This window comes from Benincasa hispida, chromosome 1 (genome assembly GCF_027475165.1).
Source record: "Benincasa hispida cultivar pf3 chromosome 1, pf3_genome.v1.1, whole genome shotgun sequence".
In the NCBI taxonomy this organism is placed as follows: Eukaryota; Viridiplantae; Streptophyta; class Magnoliopsida; order Cucurbitales; family Cucurbitaceae; genus Benincasa; species Benincasa hispida.
Genome location: NC_143478.1, coordinates 24,853,036 through 24,864,920, shown reverse-complemented (window position 1 = coordinate 24,864,920; position 11,885 = coordinate 24,853,036). Strand labels below are relative to the sequence as shown.

The following is an 11,885-nucleotide window of genomic DNA, read 5'->3' as shown; positions in this document are numbered from 1 at the left end:
ACAACATAGTATAAACCAAAAAGAGAAAAGGAAGGCAAGAGACGACTCCTCTGATAATCATGAGTTAAAAGTTGAAACTGGCACACAACCGTAGTTAGATGTCCGCATGACACCCGTGGGGACAAGCCAAAACGAAGAGTGTAACCATGACCAACTGTCTCTAAGTGAATAAATGACGCAAAATTTTGCTCACCGCATATAGATACATCAAGTTGTTTTGATAAAGAAGAGATAAGCATTCTATTTTGAAAATTAAAAAAGTGTCTTTGAGCAGAATTTTGTTACATAGAAGAATAAAGTAAGGCTTGCTAAGAATTAGCAAGGATAGAAGGAAAGTACAATATCAGGTAATGTGCCTAAGTGTAACATTCGGAGCAACCAATCATCGCAGAAATATAGGGTAGGAATGGAGCATGATTGCCTTGGTAGAAGATATGCTTGAGGACAAGCATATATATAAATTTGGGAGTATGATAACTTGTAGAAATACAAGTTATTTATGCCACCTTATCTAGATATTGCGGCCAAAAATTAGTAATTATACGCCAATTGTATGAAAATTAGCCTAGTATGACAATAATTATAAATGTTTGCGATTACACCCACTAACGCCAAAAAGATGGAAGACAAGCCAAACTTTACTCTGTTTTGCAGGAGACCAAGTCACCGCTTGCGCTTAAGGCTCATGAGAAACTAATCAACGCATTTATGTCATAATTGTGCCCGTCGATCAACCATGAAGAGACGATTACCGAAGTGATGGCGCAAGGCGATAGTCTGTCCAGAGCTATGCTTCAACTACATGCGGTAATAAAAACAGACACCGCATGCGAACCTATGATCGAAAGATGCAACTGAACGACACGAGAGCGGAGGATTGCGACACGTGTACAACTAACGGTTGTGCAGAATTGATGGTCTGATTGCATAACAGAAGGAATAATATCCCTCCATCTGCAGAATTATCATAACCATCAAGTGGGGACCACAAGGCTGGAGTCAAGGATCTACTCCTATAAATACCCCATTGATTTCAGAGAAAAGTATGCTACTGGATACGGGGCTAAGTGTTGTAAGATTTTAGAGAGAAAAGGCTGAGCTGAGTGCTAAAGAGAAGAAATCTGGGAAGAGAACGAGATAAGGCCAAAAGGCAAATCTCAGATCCGACCTGCCATACACCCGATCGAAGCTCTGTGCAGAGATCTCTGCTACCGGTGGAGCAAACCTGAGAAGGAAGCTCTTTTTACCATCGAAACCATCCGATTCGACAAGCAGATCTCCATCGAATCTGTGCCAAGACGTTGGCACTTGTTTGTATCTGTTCTAACTTTTTTTCATTATATTTCATATTTTCTTTACCTCTTCGTTCACAAATGACCTCTTCATTCACGAATCATGTATCAAACGCTTAGTAGAAATATTAAATGTTTCGATAGATTCCATCTACCATTTTCTATCTATTTCCATTCACCCGTTAGTCACTTTCTTCATGATGTTTTCTTAATCTCCTGATGAGCAATATGAATCACCAAGAACTTAAGCTGTATTAAAGTTATAAAATATGTTTAGCTAAAGCATGCTAGACGACATCTTCACCTGTGAGAGCAGAAGTGAAGATGTCATTCCGATCTATTGAGAAAGGGTCAGAAGAGTGTGTTAACTAAAGCGAGTAGTACTTCCAGACATGGAAGTAACCTTGCGTTCATTAAGTTAGACTCTGTTTCACCACGGACATGTGGGAAACATGGCTGATCATTGAGAGGTATATGCCAAGAGAAGACCGGAACCGTATTTTTACCTTCAATCCAATTAAGAACTTGCGTTGTTTATAATACTCATCTTTCTCTTTCTATTATGTTCATAGGACTTGTCGCCATATCCCACATCTTTGCACAAACTTCACACCCAGTATTAATCCTAGCATCTTGTACGTGAAGTTTGTATCTTGTAACATCTAGCTTAAGTTTATTGTATCTTTATGTTTTATCGCATCTTTACTACTTACCTTTATTTTACCGCAATTTACATGTACAAACCCCTTTATAAAGAATTGAAAACCTGGTCGCATATACCACGAACATACTGCAATAACCAAAAACCAGTTCCCCGTGTTCGACCTTGGATCATACCGAGAAACTTGTGGTGGAATTACACTTGGCTTCATCGTAAGGAAACTTGTGACAACACAGAGCATACTACATGAATATTCCTAATTGACGCATTAATAGAAGTAGTATCGTATCATTTTGAGCATTTAATATCATACAAGCCTGGAAGCAAATGGCAAAGGTCTAGAAATGGAGCAAAGATACTAGCTTCCAGGAACCTAAACCCAGATGCGAATCTATGGTATTATCTGATTAAGAAAAGCATCATGCCTACAATGCATGATGAAACATTGTCGAAATAACGCGTCTTGGCTACCTATGTATCATGCAGTGCATCCCTTTAGATGTTGGGAGAATAATAAGGGATCAGATCAAAGCCATCAATATCAAACCAAGAGGACAACTTTATTTTCCATGGCCGATCTGCGTACTGTATGAACGTGGGGGCATCCCTCTGGGGGATGATCATGAAGAGATCGACGATCTGATGGACATCAAGTTAATCAGACGTTTACTTCGCGGTTCACCGCATCAGCCTGCCTTACTTCCCAAAGAAGTGGCAGCTAGACCTCGATCATCTAAACGCGCCCCCAAAAGAAGACACATCCGGATAATTGAACACAACGATGAAGCTTCAGAGCATGAAGCAGAGCTTGAACTTATGGATGAAGAAGCGCGACCAACCTTAAACCTCACTCTCCAAAACTCACCAGTGGTCCCGCCAGAAGGGTGTCTTGATCCAACGCTCCAAGAACCTACTGATATAGATCAAGACATTCCTTGCCCCCTTCCTTCGCCCTCACCAAGTCCAATTCCCAATTTTGTGCCTCTTCCAACCATCTTTGAACCAGCTGGGTTAGGGTCGAGTAACGCAGTAAATTTGAAGAACCAATTGAAAGAAGTGAAGAGCCAACACCAACTCGACGCAACATTGATATTAAAGATTTGAAAACTTTCATCAGTGATCAGCTCAGACCATTGGCCGCTTCCATTGAAGGTCTTCAACAACAAAACAGGGTTCTAAAAGATTACTTAAGGCAGCAAACAAGAAGGATGCAAGACCAATTTGTTTATACAACGCAGTACATTAATCAGGTCTTGGTTGGAATGTTTGCCCTGCCTCTACTACCTGCTCATCTTAGAAACCCTTTGCACTTTATGGATGAAGATCCTGCAGAAGAACGCAGGGATGACGCGCCAGCACAATAAAGTTTTGGGGTGTTGGTTATTTTGTATTTTGATTTAATTGATGATCTTTTGTATTTGTTTGACTTGTTTGTTTATTTCATGTTATTCTATGAAAATGAATGAAAATTTCTATCATTTTTTTTCCTTGCGTTTGACCTAAGCATACTTTTTTTGTTCTTTAGCTATTTTCTAGTCTTGTGCTTTGCCTTACCTCAATGATATCAACAATATGAAATCTATAAGTATAAAGTAGGCGTTAGAAAAATCAACAAAGCCTGAACTTCTCTAAAAGACCACATGTTTTCTTTCTAACGCATGCAAGCTTTAATTCAAAACTCGTTTCGGAATTCTCAAAGCCTTTTCGAAATTTTGTTTCTCTTTTAGCAATGAGGATTTAGCTCATCTCCAAATTTGGGGATGAGGGAAATCCGAGTTTAGACGCATTAACTGAATACATCAAAAAGAAAGGGAACAAAATAGAAAAATATTAAACGCAACTCCTCTGTCATTACTTCAAAAGAAAAGCTTCAAAGTGGCATGAGTTAAAAAATTGGAACAAGCACTTAGCCGTAGTTGGATGCTCGCATGACACTTGTGGGGGCAAGCCAAAACGAAGTTAAGTCTCCTAGACCAATACGTCCCATAAAACTCCTCTATCTAGTCTAAAGAAGTTGTGTCTTGAAACGCATAAATATTAGATATGAGTTTAGTTGTGAAAGGTTTTCACCCATAGTTGGATGCTCACATGACACCCGTGAGGGCAAGCCAAAATGAAAGTGGGATACTTGAAACAATGCATGGGTAATTGAACATTCATATTTTTTCTTTTTATCCGGCATCTATCTTAAAAAGAGCATCTAATGCATTGCTGGTTTAGAAAAAACGGGAATGTTTTGAGAAACAAAAGGAGTTGTTGATAAAAGGCTTGCTGCACCTGAAACTAAACATTATTCCTTTTAGAAAAGAGTCAATGTTCATTACATTTTCCAAACTCTTGTCTCGAGCTTATAATTGAATATGATGAGAGGTGAACTCTGCACACTAAAGACAAGGGAGATAACAAAGAATTATTTATGGAATGCTTGAGGACAAGCATTGTTCAAATTTGGGAGTGGTGATAACTTGTAGAAATACAAGTTATTTTGGCTCTTAAGTTGGAACAACTAAGATTTTTAATGATAAAATCTCCTCATTTTTAGAAGAAACGCATGGAATTACTCAAACATTATCAAACTCATGCAAAAGAATGTTTATTACTAAATACTGCGACATAACGCGTTATATTGTAAGATTTCAACAAGAAGCTAACGCATGATTAAAAAGTGTTGCAGGCAAAGTTCTAACGTATGGGCCATGCGGCGGAGGGATTCAAGGCAAAGAAGATTCATTGATTTAGGCTGTTTGTGTCAAATCACCACTTGCAAGTATGGGCACCTGCAGTAGGCGGCGTCTGAAAAGCTTCCGAGTGTCAGGCAGCTAACCAGGGCACGGACTTTAATGATGCCCATCACCAAGCTGGAGATGACCAATGCCTATAAATAGATGAAATCCCTCCAGAGTTTGAAGTTTAGAAATTTTCAAGTTTTCACTCTCATTATTAGCATAGTCGTAGTTTAGATCTTTAAAAGCTGTGTTGTGGTGCCAAGAAGAGTAGAAGGAAAGAGAACCACCATCACCGCCGGTCAAGGAGCGGAGGAAGCCGAGCTTGAGAGAGACACTTCATCCAATTCCTATACAAGTGATTGTACACAACTAGAATTGAGCCAAAGAGATACAAGAGATTGTACTCTGCGGCTTGACTCAGTTCCTTTCATCTCATTTATTGCTTTCGTACTTTCATTTAATTAAATATTGCTTTTGTAAAGACAATCTGCTTCTTTATAAAATTCATATATTTGATCCATCACACTTTGCCATTGTTTATTTCTTGTTTATGTTGGATGCATCTATACTTCATGCAAAATTTCATTTCAAACGCTTAAGCCAACTTGATCAATTGGTAAAAACATCTTTAGCTTAGACTATTCGAGAGAATAAATAAGCCCGCATCAAGTAGAATGCCTAGTACATCTAGAGATAGACTTACTGTTGTTTATTGCATCCAGTGTTTGACGCATGCATCCTAGAGATAGATTTTGTATGTTATTCGCATTGAGAAGTGTTGAATAAAGTATAACGCATAAACAAAGATAAATAAATCATCCATTCATCACATTCTAGTTCGTGTACACTCATCTTAGATCGATGCATACCACTTGCACTAAAATCCATTTCCACACGACCCATCATTCTCTACTCAACTCTTTTGTATCTTCTTGCACGAGCACAACACCTTAGTGTAAATAACACATTCCTTCATACATTTAGGAAATCCCTATAACAGCTACAACGCAAGGTCTGCATTAGCTTAACCTGAATCCATGAGTTCGACTTTGGACTTACCAGGAACCTAAATTGGATTTATACTTGGGTCTGATTTAGGAAAACTTGAACGTCAATAGGAGGAGTGTCGTGCGTTCTGTCGCACATTTCTAACACACCAACGCGTTACAAATACATAAACACATCAAAGCATCAACGCATCATTCATACTTAGAACTTATTCTTCCAATTTATTTTATACAATACACTCCTAGCTCGAATCACGAAAGCAACGAACGAACGTCCTCTCCTATAGCATATTTCCCCAATCCATAGAATTGAAGTAATCCAAATCCTCCACATCAATTAATAAGGTCTTTTCGACATTGATCCTCGTCTTCTCCCTCCTTATCATACCCAATTTAGTGTAATAGACCAATGTCATCTTCACAGCATCCATGTCGTTATCAAACTTCATCTCCTTGTACACTGTCTCTAAGGTATCAATGTAAATTTCCTCCACAAAATCATTCTTGAAGTACCTACTACGCAGGGAACCAAGTGTTTCACCTCTTCTTACAATTGTTGGATTAGGTGACTTCCATAATCCCATCACCAACAGGAAGTCTTATTTGGAGAAAGTAACAACCGTACCATTCAAATCAAAGGTCATTGCATCATTCTTATCATCTAAAACCTCCTTCAATAGAATGTAGTAGACCAATGGATTGTTGGAGATAATATCCATGTCCACGAATACCCTAAATATCGTTTTCTTGAAGAAGGCAACCTGAGTGGGAGTAAGCTTCTCTTTCATAATCTTGTTAGTCATCCCAATGTGAGAGGATAGGTTGGTCGATTGGCCTGGGAAACGATCCCGGGGAAGAATCTTAAATTATTTAGCCATACTGCACAAAATAATAAAGAGCACTAGAAATTAAGCATTTTGTTCGATACTCGATACACGATGTACGATACTCGATGCACGATACATGATACTCGATACATGATACACGATACATGATACATGATTGCTCAATACCAGATACACGATACATGCTACATTACATGTGACTAAATGGTCGATCATCGAGAATTTGGTTTGATTTTCCACCTTCATGACTTATCCTACTCAAACCCTAAACCCTAAACGGTTCGAAATACCAGAAATATGAAAACCGAAACGAAAAATATTCGAGCTCCAGCCAAACATATAAGATATGAAAACTAAAATAAAAATCATATCGGTCGAGTATTGAGGAACATGTAAGTGCATGATGACAAAATATAACAAACAAAGAGACAAATAATGCCAAAATATAAACAAAGAGAATAATGTTACCTGATGCAGAGAGAATCGAGAGAGTTTCGAGTATTGAGGTGCAATTGTCGAGGGATATAGAATCATAAGACAAGAGAGAATAGTCTAAGAAACGAGTTAAATGGTGAAATAATAGACTTCAAACGGGGTAAGAATTCAGAAAGTTCAAACTGATCGAGTATAAATTAATCGAGTATCGAGTATGATGTGACTATGATCGAGTATACACGTATTGACTGCACACGTAACGAGTGACCATGCATTCGGATATCGAGTGACTGTACATTGAGGATCGTGTAACGAGCCAATGAGGATTGAGTAACGAGTAATCGAGGACCGAGTGACGGGTAATTGAGGATCGAGTTCCTTGGTAGGCCTAGGCATGCAGAGTGCATTTTAGGGACGGAGGGGTAAAATCACACGTAGATGACATCAGCAGAAGACCACATTCCATTACTTTTTCTACCCGTGGCCATTTTTTATTTGGGTCTCAAATCTAAAAAAACCCACAACGCAAGGACTAAAGCCCACCGGTAGCATTTTTGTTATTTCCATGAAAGATTTTATTTCAATTTTCTTCTCTTCTTCTCTTCGGTGGCGTTAATAAAATAAAATAAAATAAAATAATCCTATTCTGCCATCGGACTCGCCCCATTTCCTTTTCCGATTCTCTCGCTCAATTTCGCCAATTTTCGCTGTTCGGCAGGAACAGAAAAATCAGATCTCTGTTTAGCTTCTCGATTTGCTATTCGTAATCAATTGATTCTTGGTTTAGTAGGTATGTAACTTGTTTCGTACGATCCTTGTGCTCTAAGAGGTTTGCAACGCTTTCGGATTGTTTTTCTTTTGTTCTACAGAATCTCATAGGCAGTAATTGGCATGTCATATGAGGAATTTATTCCATTTCTTGTCATTAGACAACTGGGTTCTTCCCAGCGAGGAATTTGTTAAGTAGTTGAAATCCTGTTCAATTAGGTGCTTTTTAATTGCCAGAATGTGTTTCTTTTTGCCCTATATTTGACTGAATGTGCATTATGATAGGAATTTGGTTGGAATATGGATGGAGAAATTCCCAACATAAAGAGATGGGTAGTGTTGTATCCCATCTATATTAATTCAAAGAAAACAATTGCTGAAGGAAGACGTATAGGTGTTAGTAAAGCATGTGAGAATCCTACGTGTGCTGAGATTGGGGATTGCTGCAGTCATCTCAAACTGCCTTTTGCCATTGAGGTTTTCTAGCAATCATCTGTCATCGTTAAAGATCTTACCTTCCTTTTAATTTTTGTTATCTCTGCTGCCTGTTTGTGTTGAAGTTACCTGCAGCCTGCATTGAGTTTATGTGAACCTGTGATAATTGATAGAATGTTTTAATTGGATTGTTTTCTTACATCATTAGGGAAATCAAAATTTCAATTTAAATCCAATAATCATTTAGGCCATGTTTGGTAACCATTTTGTTTTTAGCTATGCTTTTGAACTTTATGCTTGTTTTCTTCCAATTTTCTTTCCATGGTTTTAAACTTTTTTTAGTTTTCAAAACATGGCTTGATTTTTAAAATTGTTAGTAAAAAGTGGACAACATAACATACAAATTTAGAGCTGAATGCAGAGTTTCGAAGCTTAATTTTCAAAATCCAAAAATCAAATAATTATCAAACAAGGCCTTATATGAATTCACAACCAATAGCGAGTGGTTTCCATTTGTCCTGAATTTTTGCTTTGGTGACTGAAAATCCACATTTTTGTTTCTTTCAACAGAAAAACAAGCAAAGATTTTTGGTTTATATTTATAGCATTCCTGCAGATTGATAAAGCATATCCTCGTGATTTCATGCAAAGAGGGAGAGTGCGGGTTCTGCTGAAGAAGGAGGATGGAACTCTGTCTAATCCAGCTATTACTTCCAGTAAGGCTTGTGCTTGTCTCTGGATATCCTTCAAATATCTCTCATTCCAAACGAAATAAAGACTTTAACATCCTTTCTGGAAATTATAGGATTTAAATTTTTTTCTCAAACTTTTTTGGTTCATATCGAGGGTGAAGCTTTAGGCAGTTGTCCCATGAGATTAGTTGGTGAGCGTAAGTCGGTCCAGACACTTACGATTTTAAGAAGCAAAAAATGCACCATCCCTTAGTATTTGGTCAATGCATAAAGGTTGAATTTTGGCATGCATAAAATAAATTTAACTGTATGGTTTTTACATGAAGTAGATTTATAAAGATGAAATTAGTCCATAAAGAAACATTGGAGGGTAGCCCAAAAAGGAGAGGAGCTCCCCGAGTCCTTCTACCCATTAATATTGAAAAAGTTGTCTATTCTTCATCAACAAATTTATAATAAACTAATAAGCAAACATGTACCAACTTTTTAACTAAATAAATTTTTTCTTCTAAATAAATTCTTTCAACATTCATCCCATTTATTAAAGAGAAAATTTGTCCTTCTATTTGATTGAAACACCTTGAAAATTCTGTTTGAAGCTTATTTCAAATCCAGAGTGTTAACATCGCAGCTCTCTTAGGAATGAAACAAAGTCCTAGTTCCCACCCTTTTTTCTCTGCCTTGGCCCTTTGATTTTCAGCCTTTCCATACTACCTTTCACAGAACATATCATATCAACTGACTTATAGTGATGATTTGTGGATGTGAGATTCTGCAAGTATATTTTAAACTGTGCTGCTTGATTAACCAAACATCTAATCCCTAGTAGTGGTATCAGTTCAAGTATTTTGGATAAGTTTATCTGTCTAGCTAACAGCTGCAACAGTTTGTCCAACTTTCTCCTCAAAGAAAGTGTCTTTCTTTGAAAAAGTTCTGTTAAATTACAAGTTAATTCAATAAACTTCTGTTCCTTATAACTCTAAAAATTGATTAATAGGTTCCAAATTTGTATTTTGTAGGTTCAACTTTAATATGTCTAATAAGACCTTGAGCTTTCAATTATATGTCTAATAGGTCCTTAAATATTTAATCTAATTAGACACTTTTTTCGAACCTTTAAGACACGAAATTGAAATTCAATGGAAAAAAGGTCAAATATACTAAAATTTTATTAGATGCTCAATTGAAAGTTCATAAACCTATTAAATAAGAAGTTGTAAGCTTGTGGAACTATTAGACACATGACGTGAACATGAAAGTTTAAGAACCAAACTTGTAATTTGACCTAAATGTTTCAAAATTCCCCTCCAAGTTCTTATTATCAATAAAAATACCCTAATGATTACAATTTTACATGAGATATCTGGCACAATTTTACATGAGATATCTGGCTATATTGCAGGAAAACAACTGATGCTTCGTATAGCCGAACTTGTTCCTAGACATCCTGGGAGGACAAAGAAGCAGGAGCCTGCATCATCATCAACGGCAGGACCTTCAAAAGGCAAGGGTGGAAGAAAGAAGAAATAGTTACATTATGTAATTGCAAGAACCAGATTGATATCGACCAGGCAAGCGGTTTCGTTTTCAGGTCTTATTTCTTAATTCTCAACGACCTTTGACTATTGATGTCCTACCCTGCCCCCATCTGAAACGAAAAACTAACACAGTGGTCTAGAAGTTTTTGTGTAGTGTCATTGATACTTTTTTCTTGATGTTCGATTCATTGACTGAAAAAAATAGTCACGAAAGGTAGTGGGGACTGGTAATTATTTTGAGTGTCATGGAATCTTACATTTGGTGTAGTGTGGGTTTGTTTTGAACAATTTTGTAAAATAATGGATTATGAAGTTTTACTGAGATAAAGTTGCTGATAGGAGTAAATGATGGTGGATGAGAATTAAGTTGAATGGTCCACTCTTTTCTAAATCCTTTGAGATTGGAGGTGAAATAGCCTACCTGTGAATATGATTTACAGGTCTGGAGATTGATAAATGTGGTAATTTCTCAATAATTTGCTGCCAGATTCAGAATCTGGAAGTATGAAAGTTTTGAGATTTTTGCTTGTAATCTTATTAACAAACATACTTGAAACTCTTTCCAGGCTGTTTGTTTGCTTCAGAACTTTGCAAACATTAGTTGGTGTTATTCCTGGTTGGATACTGGATGTCCATCTAACCTGTCGGGATCCTAATTACATGAGGCTCTTGCCCCGATTATTATTATTATTATTATATGATACTGAAAGAAGACTTACAGAAATTAGAAGTCTATGTTGTAAAATTTAAAATTTAAAATTTAAAATTTAGAAACTGGACATTTTAATTATATTAACACATGCAATATTATTGTTTCTATTATGAAATTCATAATGTTTTCTTTAAATGGAAATTATATTGGAAATGATCCACCTAAACATGAAATTTTTTTAAAATTCTATTTGTTGAGAATAAATTAAAAAATTATGAAAAAAAATCAAAAAAAAAAAAAAAAAAGAGTTACAGGAAACCCAATTGATGGAAAATTTTGCGTTGAGCATAGATGCATCTGAATGAGATAGGGACTGAAATATGGGCGGGATCCCGAGTCCCCAACACTGTGAACATCTAATGGTGGGCCGTAGATGTAATCTTTTCTTGAATCGAATTTCTCGTGGATTATTCTACTCTCAGTTTTTTTTAGTTTAATAATTTTTGGACTGTTGTGCTGATTCGAATCTGTAATGTAATATATTTAAAAATCATCGATCTGTAGTATTAAATTCATTTCGTTCTGATAATTTTCAACTCAACTTTTTTTCTATCTTAATTTTGATTACATTCCGACCTCCTAAACAGGCCTAAGACTGAAAGAAAACTTTAATATCATTTGGTTCCCGTTATCACTGTACTCACAAAATTCTAAATTTAGTACTTATGTTTTAAATGAATTTTTAAAATAACCTTCCTTGTCCATATATTATTTGTTGATTTTTTTCTTATAAAAAAATCTAAAAACTTTGAATGAGTAAATTTATGATTTATT

The 11,885-nt window shown here is 36.4% G+C and overlaps 1 protein-coding gene across 1 annotated transcript; it reads left to right on the top strand.

The window, feature by feature from the left end:
• The first annotated feature begins 7,488 nt into the window (after positions 1-7,488).
• Positions 7,489-10,721, top strand: LOC120071380 (signal recognition particle 19 kDa protein, putative / SRP19). The gene is made up of 4 exons (XM_039023634.2): positions 7,489-7,756; positions 8,020-8,211; positions 8,786-8,885; positions 10,264-10,721. Exons 2-4 carry the CDS (start codon positions 8,035-8,037, stop codon positions 10,389-10,391), a joined length of 405 nt encoding a protein of 134 aa, XP_038879562.1. The 5' UTR covers positions 7,489-7,756; positions 8,020-8,034; the 3' UTR covers positions 10,392-10,721.
• The last annotated feature ends 1,164 nt before the right edge of the window (positions 10,722-11,885 follow it).